This window comes from Genypterus blacodes, unplaced genomic scaffold (assembly GCF_046128005.1).
Source record: "Genypterus blacodes isolate CSIRO-AG114 ecotype Tasmania unplaced genomic scaffold, CSIRO-AGI_Gbla_v1 ptg000017l_1, whole genome shotgun sequence".
NCBI classification, from domain to species: domain Eukaryota; kingdom Metazoa; phylum Chordata; class Actinopteri; order Ophidiiformes; family Ophidiidae; genus Genypterus; species Genypterus blacodes.
In genome coordinates, this window is record NW_027466831.1 from 3,409,712 (window position 1) to 3,426,117 (window position 16,406).

Here is a 16,406-nt window from a genome sequence, read left to right on the forward strand (position 1 = left end):
AAACCAAGGTGGGGGTTGGGGGGGAGAGGATGGGGGGGCGGCTTTCCGCAACAAGGGAAATGTGGCTTGGAGCACGAAACCAGAGCCACTGGAGAAGGCTGAGTCCTGCTCTCATGTTCTGCTGACTTGCAGGTTTGTGGCTGTGGTGAATCTCTTCCCTGGGTTGTGGAGTCGTTCCTGGGCTGCTTTGTATTCTGCTGCAGCTAAAAGCAACGCAAAATATAACTCCAAGGAAGGAAATAAGGAAGGATGGATGGATGGATGTTTTTTCATGTAATTCCTCTATTCTACCCCAGTAATGGAATTTATTGCTTGGGTAAAAAGGTTTATTGTGTCCTCCTGACTGCACAGGCGAGATCAATCAGCCCCCAGAAAACCATTTTAAAGGAATAATCACCTGGGATTCCTCATTTAGCTATGCTGTCGAGTCGTCTGACAGAAACACACACACACACACACACACACACACACACACACACACACACACACACACACACACACACACACACACACATAGTATCTGACATACACAGGACAGGAAAAGTGATTAATTATGTTTGTTTTCAGTGGAGAGGATGAACGTTGCTCTCAAAAGTGGATTAATAAAAGCATTTCTATCTTTAATTTAATGAAAAGCAGTTCAGGCAGCTGGACTCCATAATCAATGATGATGCCAATGGAACATAAGGAGTTAAAAAACAAAAACAAAGCGTTCTTCTTCTTCATAATACAATTGACTGCGGAAATTCTCAGTCAATAGCTCAATCTGCCCTCTCCATTGTTGTGGCTCGTGTATTTGCTGTGATTTAGAGAGAGGAGAGGCAGAGGGCTTGGCCAACTGGCGTCTCATCACAAAGCTCCTTCTTCTCATCACCATTCCTTCACATGCACACACACACACCTCCAGGGACACACACACACGTGGATCAGAGAGAGAGGAGTTGTGTCCTTGTCCCCGTGCGGTTCTTGTAAATATCACACAGATGAACAGCCAGATCACAGAGATGATACAGACACATGTGAGTACTGTATTGCATCATGTGCATCAAAGTGTATGCTGTACGTGACATCATACAGTGTGCATGGTGCGTTCAGGTGACCTGGCTGCTCCCCGGGCTGTATGGAATGTCAGTGTGAGCCTACAGGGCTGATCCAGTTAGTCTTTCTCCTCCTATAATATCTTTATCAAGCGCGTGTGCTATATGTGCTCTAATGCTTTCATACATTCTAACACAAACACACACACACACACACACGGGCGAATGCCAATTGTAATTTGCTGGAAATTTCCTAGCAGGAAATTTAAGTGTGACTTCTAATACTGACTCTTTATTTGGAGTGTGTGTTTTTATGTGTATGTGTGCTTCTGCTGAGGACGCTCCAATAAGTTTCGAACTGCGTCACCTGGTTAGATCATCAGCTCACTCTATCACGCCTCTGGGACAATCACCACCGCCACCAACAGAGTTCAGAGTGGCTTCTTACGTCACGCCGCAATGAATCATCTCCTGTTACAAACATAAAAACAAAATGACCGTCTTGTGTTGGTATTTGCTCATTAAAACACAAACTGTAAGTGAACTTGAAAGAGTTGGGATGGAAACAAAGAGGAACACAAACCGCTCGTCAGTTTCCCAGAGCCTCAGGGTTTGAGTTTACGGTCTGAGTTTCCGGCGTGCCTGGTAAATAAACACCAAACAGACACATCGCTCGGCTTTACGGCACCAAAGGGGATATTTCAGCGTGCATGTGCATTTTTAAGTGTGTGTTTTGGGACTTTGGATATGATTTTGTGAATGTTAAGGGTTCTGGGTCTGTGCCTGTGTGTGTGCGTGGTTAATGGAGTTTTCAGTTCCTGCATTCTAATGAAGCGTCATTTCACAGACAAGCACCAAAAGACACTTGGTGTTTACATTGACTTTCCAAAGGATGTGTCGTTTTTAACACCTCACTGCACTGCAAAACAGTGTGCAAAATAGTGAGACGTACTGCAAAATAGTCTTATTCACAAGATCCTGCGAAATTAGTCTTGACTTTCAGAATAACAATTAGAATAATAATTAAAATAACTTTTCTTTTCACGTTGTCATCTGATCGTCATCTGAACCATAGCTGATTATGTCATTCCCACTTGAATTGACAAATTTCACCTTATTTGGTAAGAGTTTTGCATCAAAAATGTATTTGTTGCCCAATAAAAATACTTAAAAGATAAAAACTACAGTAAACTAAACAGGATCTAATCTAATTATTCCTATAAAATTATATATTATTCCTTTTAAATTAAGATACTGGTGTGTTAACATTTTTTATTCTTCTATTTGATTTTGATGCTATTCAGAGCAAATCATTGTTTAAAGAAGAAACGTAGATGTGTTGATCTGGAGATGACAAGTTGACACAGGGGAGCTGTCAGGGTGTGAAGTGAGGTGTGTGTGTGTGTGTGTGTGTATGTGTGTGCGTGTGCGTGCTGCAGTCATTCATGTCACAGTTAGGGCTGAATCTGTAGACGGGAGAAGGAGAGAGAGGAGGAAGAAGAGGAGGAAGAGGAGGAGGAGAGACAGATAGACGGAGGTTGGGGGATGGGGACCCTGTCACACGTCCCCTCTGCTGCCGGTGAACACTATCCATCCACCTTTAAATCTAAAAATAATGCTGAAGCTGCCGTGCGATGAAGTGGCATCAGACATTATCGATGATGAATCCATTATTAAAAAGTGCCACAAGACCTGATGAAGAGCAATGGTGCCATGATGTGAAATGATGTGCGGTACGAGGAAAGGACATATGTGCGTCTAACAGCTTTAGGTAGAGGCATAAAGATATTTATGCGTCAGGCTGTGGAGACAGATGGAGAGATGATGTGAGGCAACGAGTCCCTGATGAGCCCGACATCGTGACGCTCCGTCTGCAGAACACAAACCGAACAGAGTTTCACGAGGCCCCCGAGGAGCCGCTGCTTAATAAAAACACCACAATCTGTAACAGTGAACAGCCCCTGAGGAGACACACAAACACACACACCCATCCACACACACACACACACACACACACAGCTGGGAGCATCTTGGGCCAGCTGTTCAGGTGAGGCTAATATGAGTTCCTCAACAGTTTTGGTGCTGTGGACGAATCACAGTCAATTATCAATATAATTAAATGAATTCCCTGCTGAAATGTTTAATAAAGCTTAAAACTGCATTTGCATCTTTCTACAAATGCATCACGTTCAGGTCAGCTACCCGCCAGACTAAATCCTGCTCTGTCGGGGCGATACTACCTGCTCAGAGGCATTACAGTGGTAATCAGGCAAGAGAGAGGTGGAGCGTTGCGTTCACTCCCCCAGCGTTTTTTGGTCGTTGGTATACAAATTTGAAACGACATCTTTCTCATCTCGAGCCTGCTTTTGCAACCTGGAGGCTTCTGCTGCTCTACCTGCATGGGAGTCTGTGTTAGGTGACCTCTTACCAAAATATGGCTGTGAGTTCACTTAAATTCAGTAGAATCGCTGCAAGGAGATAAAATGAACGTGTGCGAATAATTGGTGTCAAGTTTAATTAATCATGGTGAACTTGAACGCGACCTTTCCAACCATAGACCTGCAAAGTGCCTCAGTGGAATTGAACTTAAATTGCCTTTTGCACCACAGGAACTTTCTTAAAGGTCTCTACAGAAACTTAAAAAGGGGACATCCAGCGCTCAGTGGGTCACTGGGCAGATAACAGCAGTAACTCCAAAGGTCAAAGGTAGAGAGATCCACCAGTCTGGGACTCCCACAGCTGCTTGTTTCATCCACCCAGGCTGCAGGGACACACAGAGGGAAGCTGTGACACAGGGAAGAAGGCGACACACAGAGATTGTAGCCTAATGGGGTTAGTGTGCCTTTGTGCACTATGAGGATACATAACAGCAGCTTTCAGCCTGCAGCGTCATCCGGCCCAACTCGGCCTCCATACATGCATTGACAGAGTGCCCCTTGCATATTCATGCGCCGAGGGAAAAGGATTCTGCTGCTCAGAGGTTCTAGTAAAAGTCAGCCGTTAAATCTTTTATGGTTTCAAGGAAGGAATGGTGAAGAGCTGAAGAACGGGCAACACCAAGGGCGCCTATTTTTCCTGAGCCAAAGCACAAACGATGGAAATATCTCCCCCACCACCCACCGCTCTTTATCTACTATATATACTGTGCTGCTACGACGATCACATTCACTGTTACCTCATAAATCTGCAAGCACATTGAACACACTAATGCCCCCAAATCATACAGATTCAGATCATCTGTCTTTACATTTTCTGTCATATCCTTTATTATAATAATCTGGGTAAAAAGTTCATTATTAAAGCAGTTGGATCTAAATCTGAATCTAAATCTAAATACAATCACGCAATTCTCATCTTTGGTCTTATGGGTATTTAAGAATATGTTCCTGTATTGAGAAAAGACATATATGGAAGCATTTAAAACAGAAATGTGACCGCATGATGCCATATACCATACCGGCCCATCGTCACAGGACAAACTCTATTTTGAGGGTCTCAGTCTGCTGGATCGTCATCTTTCTTTAGCCAAACACCACAATGGGTTGAAGTGCCCTCTAATCGCACGCGGCCGCAAGCAGCTGCAGGGCCGAGTGCGCCGTGCTGAGCTGCTCCACGCGGGTTCAAGTTGTGATCCACTTCTTTAATTTGGGATCAATGTGGGAGAGTTAATCACAAGGCTGAGAGAGGCTAAGATCAACTGACAGCCATTCATTATCCGCCTCTCTTCCTCCTACTCTCTGTCACACACACACACACACACGCACACGCACGCGCACACACACGCACACGCACACGCACACGCAAACGCACACACGCACACACACACTTGCATGCTTGCATACATATAGAAATCTCTACATGCACCTCCTCGCACACATGCCTCTGCAAAAGCAAACTTTCATAGTCACAATGTAAATGTTTTATTCAGAGTCTCTAATTCAATTAACGTTCACTCTTTTGATTTATTCACACAAGCACATATACACACACACACACACACACACACACACAATGCCCTAGTCACCGCCTCCAGCTCATCCAGTACTGATGTCTCATCTCCTCCTCCTCCACCTCCTCTTATTTTGAATGAAATAATGCAAGGCTACTCTGCTTTTCCTCTTCCTCCTCTCCAGCTTTCCCTCCCCACTCAGACAGCAGCCGGGTGGGAGAGCTGCTCATGAAAGCCGGTGTAATCCTGCACGAGAGCCACATCTGAAATCCATGCTATTATTGCTGATGATTTCTCACTTCCTTAACGATACACTGATGCAACACAGAGGCTGATGTAGAAGCAGCTCTGACCTTTGCAGACTGTCTGCAGAGAGTCTGTGTGCTTCCCGAGTGTAACGTTACAACGGCTTTAATGGGCTCTTTTGCTATCACACAGAGACTAAAACAAGGTTACGGAAAGCTGTTACCACTATGTTCAGGCACAGATGCAAGAGTAAACTTTATATTGAAAAGCTTCTAGATGAAATATCAATGAAATTAGTACCGTCACAACAAAAGGCAACACAATTTACCAGAAATAAGTGACAAATGTTATTGACATTCACTAGTCTATATTCCATATTCAATAGAATAGACGCTAAGCTTTTCATTATGAAAATATTGATACATCTTAGAAGTGATTATAATTGGATTGCAGTGATATTTCAAGCCGATATTTTTCTAGAATCAATATAGCCTTCAAAGAACACACACACACACACACACACACACACACACACTGTAAAGTGACAGTAAATGTCACCTTGGAATGTTAATGACAAGGTGTGATGGTTTATAACTCTGAAAAACGTTCTATTATAAAAGGTTCTTAATTACACGGAATCATGATTTTGAAGTTCAGCACAGTAAATACATGTGATTATTTGCACTGCAAATAGTGATATCAGTATTGATTGGAGAAGATTCCCTGACTGATTCAAGCCCATCTATAGGGATGGATCTGTGTGTATGTGTGTGTGTGTTTGCCCTCCTCTCAGTCACTTTGTTGCACCAAATTCTCAGTCACTTGCCTCACCAGTAATCAGCTGTAATCATTGACACCTGTTGATCATTACCCACACCTGTGCCTCATTATCATCCCTCCCGCTCTTCTGTATACCAGGACCATGTGTATCGTCCAGTTACATAATCCATCCTTGCCTGCCAGCAGACTTTGATCTTTGCACATGTATGCTTCTTTTTTGAGTTTTAAACAAATCAATAATTCATATAATAGTCACTATGCACCTGCAGCCTGCTTCCACTTTTGGTTGTTTTTTCTCTCCGTGTACACTTTGTGGATTATAGTAATATTTGACACTGGGGTCAAATAAGGTCATTACTGCTCAGTCCTGATTGATCAACATGGAGCCAAACAGTGCTGTTTTTTTACATAGTTGAGAATACTCTTTTCTTCCACTTCAAGCTTTTTGAACCTTGACAGTTTGGAATATAAATGTACATATTTGACATCTTTCTCAAGGTCACATTAATAGACATGTTTAGTACATTAGCAACACCACCTAGTAGTAAATATAGCCTTATATTTTACTAATGGATGAGGAAAATTGAGCCTTGCAGGCACTCAGTCTGCAGACGACCTTGAATCATCCACATTTTATGAAACTTCAAAATGCCAAACCTATACATCGAAATATATGAGCTCAAGCTTAAGCAACTGATTTATGGCATATTCAAGCATATTTCTAGCAAACCCTTTGTCTTCCTTTCTCAATTTTTGTCATAGAAACCACCTGTAGGAATAGTCTCTAATTTGACTTCCAATGGGGAATAAGTGGAATGAATAAATGAATGATATTATTGTTGTTTTGTGTTTATATTAATTAAAGTTATTATCACAGGTGCCAATATGAGTATTACAAATGTACACGTCACTCCTTCCACTCAGCAGCACAGCCTATCTTTATTAGACTCTTTATTAGGTACTGCCACTGTGGTCGCTTTCATGCAACAACCTTGACCTATTGCTCCATACACGCAATCGACTACAACTCCCAGCAGCCCTTTCGGCAGGAACTTCGTCAGCAGCGGTGGCCAGCCGCTTCAAACAGCCCGTGTGAGCCCGTGTGTCCCCGTGCAGCCCCAGCTCGTCTCCCTACAGCCGCATATCGGCTGTAAACATGTTGGCATTCGCCCTGAAGCAGATCGCAAGGGTGAGTTTATCTCTTACTGCACTCTACTTCGGGTTCAGTAGCAAACCGCAGCTTGGTAGCTACACTCTGGGTACTGTTAGCTTCACGTTAATGTCGGTCAAAGTTGTTTTCGCTGCTGTTCCAGGTGCACCACTGTTACTCCATTAAATAACAGGAAGATAATTCAGATCAAAGTTCGCTCCTTATGTATACAATCCGCATATCGCGTTTATTTAGCTTTGTCTGTTTATATATACAGTATATACAGGCTGCTAGCTGTGTGTTAAGTAAGCCTGCTACCTGTGCAGTCCAGTGAGGAGTCATGATGCAATCGCCTCTCTTCTGTTTCATCATCATATGGGAGAAGAAACGCGTTCAAGGACCAAGTTGATGAGTTGGACAAAACAAACTCAGCCATAGTCACATACTATTGAATACGACAGAACTACTGAATACGTTTTATTCTGTATAACTTGATGGAACAATGACACATCACTGTGTCAAATTTTAAGTTTAGTCGTTATTTCGTTGTTCATCAGCAGTAAACACACACACACTGCATGGACACAGAACTCTGATAAGGCTAGTTATTATAGCTTATTACAGGAAGATAAGACTAGAGCAGCTAGCAGACGGTTAGTTATCAGATAAACAACATTTCCACACACTTATTTTTTTGGCAGCTGGACACAAACTTGATTATACAAAGTGGTAACATTGTTCCTGGCTCCACTGGTCGAAGTCCAAAACTCCTACAGCTCTACTTTGATAAACAAAGCAAGTATTAACCTGTAAATTATTTAACTTTCTGCTTGAACTTTATCATGCTTTACTGAATTTGAACTGATACATACTTTGAATATTTATTTATTTTTAAGGAGCCACTTTCCACTTGGATTTTATTTTCTTTGGAGTTTCGCTTCCTTTTTAAATAGAAAGTGATTCAGTGCAGAAAAGTATCCGTAACTAGGGGAGGATCTGAGGTCGGGGGAGATCCAGGAACACATGGATGATTCACAGCTCAGGAGCAGATAAATAAATATTGGAGCAGAAACAAGGTTATGCTGAGGTCCGTGACCGTAGCTGCTCCAGCGGAACAAAACAATGTTGTGAACTGAAGGGAATGAACTTTAGAAGCCAACTAAGGTGCCACTTATATCAATGCAAAATAACAACACAAAGCTGTATTGTAGATCCCTCTCTCACAGTCATATTGAGGGCATCGTTTGCCTCATTTCTTATCTTCAGCCAACAAATAGAAACATTTGTGGTGATGTGACTCAGCCATTATATGATGTCACTGCAAATTAAGAGAATTTAGTTGAACTTCAAGGAACGCCAAATTATGCAAATTGATAGATTATGTCATCGCTGACTGTATCTTATCCTGTCAAAGTAACTGCACTCATTGTTGCACTAATGATGTCTGTTCTAAGTCAGAAGCAATTGTGCTCCTAAAGTGCTTATGGAACGTGTTCAGGCCCAGTTATACTCCTGGCATGTTTGAGGTTTCAGTGATTCACATGATTGCATGCTTCTGTGATTGTTGATAATTGGGTCAGCGTGCATCTTAACTCAATTCCAAATTGGCTCACAAGACACACTGAAGGAATGTCAGGTCTTCACAGGGTCCAGGTCTCTTTTCCACCCCACTCTGGTGTTTCTCAGTATGGAATGATTTCCTGTGTGCCATCATTGGTTGAGATTACATTTTAAGGATAAAGTAATGATGGCCAACAGTGTGTCAGTACACTCAGGATCTTTTAAGGCCTGTAACATCCTATCTTGCCTTCAGATACAGATTTGGAAAAGAGACATAATCCTCCTGCAGCTGACAGCAAATGTATTGCGTATGACACTGTTTCCATAATAAGCATCTCGGTTATTGCTCAACATTTAGAGGCTGTCAGAGAAGTCAAAGCTCAGTTGAAGTCTGTAACCAATGGGGAGAGACGGGCTGTGCACACCCTCGGGTCACAAACCAGGAGGAGATCAAGTCTGCCAGGCTTACAGTCATAATGCTATTGACATTACTCAATTTTTTAAAATAAACAAATTGTTATTGGAATTTGGCCTCATTGAAATAACATTTTTTTTTTTAACCCTCCAAATTGACCTTTTTTACCTCTTGCATAAGGAAAAGGGAAGTGTGTCAGATCATGTGAGAGCACATGGGTCACTGCTGCTTTCAATTTCTCTTTCTCCACTCATACAATTAGAGAAGGATTTCTGATCTTTAATCTTAGACCTTTGTCCTTGGCACAGATTCAAATACTTATCACTCTGGTTCATTTCCAGGAAGTAGAAAACAATAGCTTAATAATCACTTACTGTTCCGACCCTCTGCCCCCGCACAGTTAGACAAGCCAGCCGGTGTTGCAACCAGGAGCAGATAGTGTTTTACAATTGATTCTGATTCTTCTGATTCTGTCTTATCTATCATCTACAAATCAGACGTCCCCTTCTATCATCTTTTGCTTTATAGCTAATTGCAAACCAGTTCCTTCTTACAACGATGCAAGACTAACCTGTTTTATTACTACTCAGGATATTTAAACTTTGTGGAGCCAACTTCATTTTTGCTCACATCTTCATATTTTGGTCTGCAGTCCTGGTTTGGCCGTCGCTGCACTGCAGTGAGGAATTTAAAATGGCCCGATGGCGCCTCAGCGTTTATTATGCCTGCCAAGAAAGATTGTTCCTTTGCCAGATTTATAGTCCAATAAAAGAACACATGGAATAAGCCTAATTGTATTTATTCATACGGGTGTCCTCAACCAGTGCTGAACACGGTGTTAATTGCTTTTAAACGGTGCTGTTAAATGGAGGATGATGCCGCTTGGTTGGCATTAGTGGGATGGATCTCACCATATTAGTGATGAAATGATCGGTGTGATGATAGAATCCACCTCTCAGAGATGATTCAGTATCACAATAAGACCTGAACCCCACATAGAAGTCATGCTTATCTGAGAGTGAAGCTGTGCGAGGGAAAGTGTGTGAGAACTGTCTGGACTCTGCACACTCACATGATCAGACTTTGCAGTAGCAGGAGCAGCAGAACTTGCCAGTGCAGATTAGATAAGTTGGAAGGGCAGAATTTGTTCTCTCTGCCTCCTTTGTTGCGAAATAACTACCATCACTTTTTAGAATACAGACATCAACATCAGATCACATTGGAGCATTTAGGAGCAGAATTTTTGTATATTTTGCCTCTAAAAACTTGCCCTTTGATCTGCCCATTGGTTGTTACTACAGACTGCACTCCTTTGCCAAAACCTCCTCCAGCTGCAGCACCTACTTTTTGTGTGTGCTTGTATTTTGTCTGTTAAAATGTAAAATCAACATAAATCTGTTGTTCCTCTCTGTATGCCGCCTCTCTACCTTCTCTATCCACATATTAATCTGTTCATCTTCTCCTCAGCCACTGTGCCAACGCGCCCCCGTGTACCTGTCAGTGCGTGGGCAGCACGTGGCCTCTCCTGCGGTGGAGGACGATGGTCCGTGGACGGGCAATGACAGCCTGGCTCAGGACGACCCTGAGATGTGGGACCTGCTGCAGAAAGAGAAGGACAGGCAGTGCCGGGGCTTGGAACTCATCGCATCTGAGGTAAAACGCCTTCAGAAGATCACTAGGAAGTGAAATGTTCGAACAGAATTTAAGATGAAATGGAGAGGAATAGAGGAAGACTGTGCAGAAATGTTGATTAAGTATCTTGTCTCTTCAGACAGCAAAGCGATAAGCAATTAGTTTATGGCAGTCCAGAGGTTAATGATTGTAATGATTGTTTTTACTGGACTTTGCATCCCTGCTACTTTCTATCCACTGCCACTGATATGTGTGTGTGTATGTGTGTGTGTGTGTGCAGAATTTCTGCAGTCGAGCAGCTCTGGAAGCTCAAGGCTCCTGTCTCAACAACAAATACTCAGAAGGCTACCCGGGGAAAAGGTGTGTGTGTGTGTGCGCGCCTACAAAGCCACAACCCAGCTAATTAACACTGTTGATATCCTCTGCTCTCTGTTTGTCTATGATTGTGCTTATCAGCTCCAGAACAAAGTCATTCGTCTCCTTCGTCTCTTTCTTTGTCCCATACCACCTCAGGTACTATGGCGGAGCAGAGGTCGTTGACCAAATCGAGCTGCTCTGTCAGAAGCGAGCCCTGGAGACCTTTGACCTGGACCCGGCTCTGTGGGGCGTCAACGTTCAGCCGTACTCTGGCTCGCCTGCCAACTTTGCCACCTACACCGCTGTGCTCAACCCCCACGATCGCATCATGGGCCTCGACCTGCCCGACGGTGGACAGTCAGTATCCAATGCCGCTGTGTTATTGTGTTTGTTGTTCATTGTGACTCACACCTCTTCCAGCCGGCTTCTTCTTGCCTTTTCCCACACTGGAGTACCTTTCTTCTCATCTCATTTAAACTATAAACCTAACTCTCACATAATAACTATACATCAGTCCCTCTTCAGTCTTATGTTGTTGTATACTCTACTGTATATGTTGGTCCATATTAATGTCAAAAGACTTTCATGTCATCAGTCGTGTTTAGTTCTGCATGTTCTCAGATCTGTGTGTTGCTTTGTGTCTCCCCAGTCTGACCCACGGTTACATGTCTGAGGTCAAGAGGATCTCGGCAACCTCCATCTATTTTGAGTCGATGCCCTACAAGCTGAACGTAAGTAGAGACGTGGACTCGCCCGAATCCCTCAGCCACTGGTCTCTGCTACGCACTGGTTTACATTTTAAAGCAGTGGAAAGCAGTCATCTATATGCAGGGATGTTGAGGGGCAATCAGTTGTCAAATTAGCGAGAAGCTCAAACCACACAAGTATTTTGCTGTTGTTGCTTCTTCTTCTTCTTCTTCTCTATGTGACTATGGCTGACCTCATCTGACACGACCTGGATTGTCCTAATGCAGACACTGACTTGAGACTTTACAGTCTCAGATATCTGACACTGTCTGCTGCAAAGCGTGACTTATTTCCCTCGAGGGCCCCTGCGCTCAAATTTTTGTTTCGTAGGAGAGCCGAGGGCAAGTTGAGAATAATCATTAGGCGCAGCCCAGAATACCACCTCACATCTGACTAAGCAGAGATGCTGTTTGACTGCATGTCTGAATCATCAATATTCATGACCTCTGAGCTGAACATGACCAGTGTTTGAGCAAATCCATCCTCTCTCTCCTCCCTTTCTCTCTCGCTCTCTGCCTCTCTCTCTCTCCAGCCTGCAACAGGACTCATAGACTACGACCAACTGGAGATGACGGCCAAGCTGTTCCGACCCAAGCTCATCATCGCTGGCACCAGCGCCTACGCCCGCCTCATCGACTACACCCGCATCAGGAAGGTGCGCTGACAAAAACGTCTATAAATTTAAAAACGCACCCGTCCTTTACTTTGCTACAGCAGAGTACAGCAGACTGCACATGCTCTCATTTAATGTGTGTGTTTGCTCCTGGTCTCCTTCCTCAGCTCTGTACCGACATCAAGGCCTACATGCTGTCTGACATGGCTCACATCAGCGGCCTGGTGGCAGCCAAGGCCATCCCGTCTCCTTTCCAACACTCCGACCTGGTCACCACCACCACACACAAGTCGCTCAGAGGAGCCAGGTGAGACTAGAAGACGTCACCGGCTCCTGTATGTCTGCTTGTCTGCTGATTAGAAAGACCGTCCTGTTGTAGCTACTCCCTAACCCCCTACTCTTCTTTCTTTGATATATTTCACAGGAGAGAAACTTGACGTGTAAATTCTTGTGTTCTCTCCAGGGCCGGTCTCATCTTCTTTCGCAAAGGCGTTCGCTCAGTGGACAAGAAGGGCAAGCAGATCATGTATGACCTGGAGGACAAGATCAACTTCTCCGTCTTCCCCTCCCTGCAGGGTGGACCTCACAACCACGCCATCGCCGGTGTGGCTGTGGCTCTCAAGCAGGTCAGCAAAACGATAACAAAACTTAAGTTACGCTCCATGAACGCTAGTGAAACAAACAGGATCTTTGCACTGATGCTTTTGTGCAACTCACAGTAAACTCATCAGAATAAAGCACTAAAACAACAAGAACACTGCTCAGTCCAGCTCAACACTTTGTTCTGTGTGCAGGCGCAGTCTCCCATGTTCAAGGAGTATATAGCCCAGGTCCTGAAGAACACTAAGGCCATGGCCACAGCTCTGCTCAGCAAAGACTACACACTGGTGTCAGGTAATCAAGCTTTGAATGAAATGTAGTTGTTCAATGCAAACTTGGACTTGGTGTTTGTTATACATAATCACATAATGGGACAACACAGCTCAGGTTCAGATAAGACGCATCATTACTGGGTGAGAGCTCTGAGGCGGTTGTTGGTTGAGCAGCTGGGCTCGGGCCCAAAAAACCATGTGGACTCAGCATCCGCAAGAGAAGACATAAGGGTCGGGTACAGTGCCAGCAGTGAGGCAGGCAGAGGCGGGTGCCAGTTGGGCGGCTCCAAAGAATACAAAACAGAACTGTAAATGTCCGGATGACTTATCACTTGAAGTTTTAATGGCTTTTCCCATTTGACGAATTCAGAAAGTGGAGTAAATCTGTTAAAGTTGTAAATACAGGGCAACCACCTTCTTCCATTTCTTGTCACATCATTGGCCAACAAACCTGATAATCAGAGTGCAGATCAAAGGCTTAGAGGTGAAGTTTATATATAAATGTGGACTTTTCACATGAATGATGAATATTGCAGGCGGGACAGACAACCACTTGGTCCTGGTGGACCTGCGGCCTAAGGGCCTAGATGGAGCTCGGGCCGAGCGGGTGCTGGAACTGGTGTCAATCACGGCCAACAAGAACACCTGCCCGGGGGACAAGAGCGCCCTGACTCCTGGTGGCCTCAGGCTGGGTATGGAACAGCATCACATCATACTGCATTTACACACACACACTAATACACCAGCTCCTCCAAAAACAAGTGAGTGGAAGAAATGATGTCCTCGCTCTTTTCTGTCCCAGGTGCTCCGGCTCTGACCTCCAGACAGTTTAAAGAAGCTGATTTTCTGCAAGTTGTTGAGTTCATGGACGAGGGCTTCCACATTGCCTTTGACGTGAAGAAAAAGACAGGTACAGTTCAACCAAAGCGCCTATAGTTTGGCTAGTGTGCCTCATTATTTCTTCATCACCTCTGCCAATAAGGTTACGTTTTCACCCGTCGGTTTGGCTGAACCTGTCCTCCTCTCTCGTCCGCTGTAGGGAAGCTCCAGGACTTCAAGGACTTCCTGCTCCAAGACCCCGAGACCGTCGCTCGCATCGCCAACCTGCGCAAACGCGTGGAGGCCTTTGCCAGGCCCTTCCCCATGCCAGGCTTCCTCGACCGCTAGGTCAGGCGACAGCTGGATGGCAGATGTGTGTATGTGTGTGAGTCTGTTGATGTGTGCGTAGGGCGAGAGAGAAGTCATGGTAGTGATGGTTAAGGATAATGATTGGTGGTAATTTTTTCACGCAGTCTTATTTCCCTTTATATATCCGGTCAGATCGGGGAAACCACTTTGCTTCTTTTAATAGATTTTCTCAGCGATCTGTAAACCGATCCTGCTCAACACACAGCCTCTCTGTTGAGGCGGAGAAAACAACACAATTGAATGATTTTGTTTCATACAGCAGAACCTATTTTTTACCCTAATGTATAAAGAGTGTTTTCCACATTGTTGTCTTTGCACCTCTTTTCTCTTAAACGTGCGCGTGGAGATAAAGATGTAAAGTCATTCGTCCAATCACAAAGGTACTTACAATGTGACGTCCAGCTGTCGGTCTGTGACTTAATAACATTATGACAAACACTGAAGAGTCTTAATGTAGATGTTTACATGCACAACCAGATACAGTATGTAAGCAGCTACATGAGGTGTGTGTCGGGAATAAAATCATATGGCGCATCCGAAATCGGTCAACATCTCTCGGCAGGAAAATCATCTTTAATTGCGTCAAAGCATTTTCCTGTTATTTCCTCACTTTTATTTGAATTCCTATTAATCAATGTTTTTCTTTCTTCTGGCCCGGATGTAACCACGTCACACGTATCAGATTTTGTTAACGGACCTCTATTTTGTTATGATAAATAACTAATTGTATTAATGAAGAGAAATGTCATCCTGGAATATTTTATGCTATACGTTAAATGGTTTAGAAAGAGTCTATACTTTTCTATGAATAGTGTTATTTAAAAAAGAATTAACTGTGAAATCGACATCCCTTCAGGTTACTTCACTTCAGTGTAGTACAATCAGTTTATCAGTCGGACAATAATTCACCTTTTTGGCTCAAATGGAACCATAAAGCAGCTTGACTGAAGACTTTTCCGTTGTTTTTGTTGATTATCCGGTTCACAAATTGACAATATTCACTGTACTAGTGAGGATGATCCATGTGTGAGCTGACTCCAGAGAACAATGGAGGAGTTTCTAACCCAAACAAAACCCCAAGAACACACACCAGCTGCTTTACAGCGAAGGCATCTACCGCTCAGTATTTTATCCCAGTCATTATCAAGCTTTGTGTTACCATCTCTGATACTTGGACACACTTCAGCATTTACTTTCTTTCACAGAACATTTGTATGAGATAAAAACCTGAATACTAATAAAAATAATCAACCATTGTCACAACTTTGCTGCATTTTTTTCTGGTTGCTATCAAAACTGATACACATTTGTGGATTGAGCGTTATTGATATAAAGTGTGGGGGGGAGATGTAATTGGGAGTCCTCATAAATCATACTGTAATACACAACATCAGTAATTAATTGGATGTGTATGTTCAGTCAGGCTAATCTAAATGTGTGTGTGCATGCGTGGGTGTGTGTACAGTTTACAATAATGTGCCTGTATCACTTGAATGCTCGTCACAATTAAACATGGAGGAACATGAAGTGATGTAAATAAGAGGAGCTGCTTGTCTCAGTGTAACAACATCACGAGTCGTGTTTAAATATCTGAGCCTCACTAATGCTGTAATGAGCCCATAATGAAACATGAGTGTTCCTGATGGGGTAATAGGCTTCACTGTGCCCGTGTGTGTGTGTGAGCAGAGATGGAGAGAATTTGAGAGAAAGTGGTGTACAAGCTGGAGGGGAGTAAGGGATTATGTGTGTGTGTGTGTGTATCATCAATTTGCGTATAGGAGTTCAGACTGCCTCTACACCAGTGCAGCACCCTGTGGAGAGGAGACTCGGCTAAATACTAGGCTCATTTATTCACAGTTT

The 16,406-nt window shown here is 43.6% G+C and overlaps 1 protein-coding gene across 1 annotated transcript; it reads left to right on the forward strand.

The window, feature by feature from the left end:
- The first annotated feature begins 7,056 nt into the window (after positions 1 to 7,056).
- shmt2 (serine hydroxymethyltransferase 2 (mitochondrial)) lies at positions 7,057 to 15,809 on the forward strand. The gene is made up of 12 exons (XM_076141023.1): positions 7,057 to 7,201; positions 10,605 to 10,790; positions 11,050 to 11,129; positions 11,283 to 11,483; positions 11,776 to 11,857; positions 12,406 to 12,528; positions 12,654 to 12,793; positions 12,950 to 13,112; positions 13,281 to 13,380; positions 13,895 to 14,050; positions 14,161 to 14,268; positions 14,398 to 15,809. The coding sequence occupies exons 1-12, from the start codon at positions 7,169 to 7,171 to the stop codon at positions 14,523 to 14,525; spliced, it is 1,500 nt and encodes a 499-aa protein (XP_075997138.1). The 5' UTR covers positions 7,057 to 7,168; the 3' UTR covers positions 14,526 to 15,809.
- Positions 15,810 to 16,406: the final 597 nt, after the last annotated feature.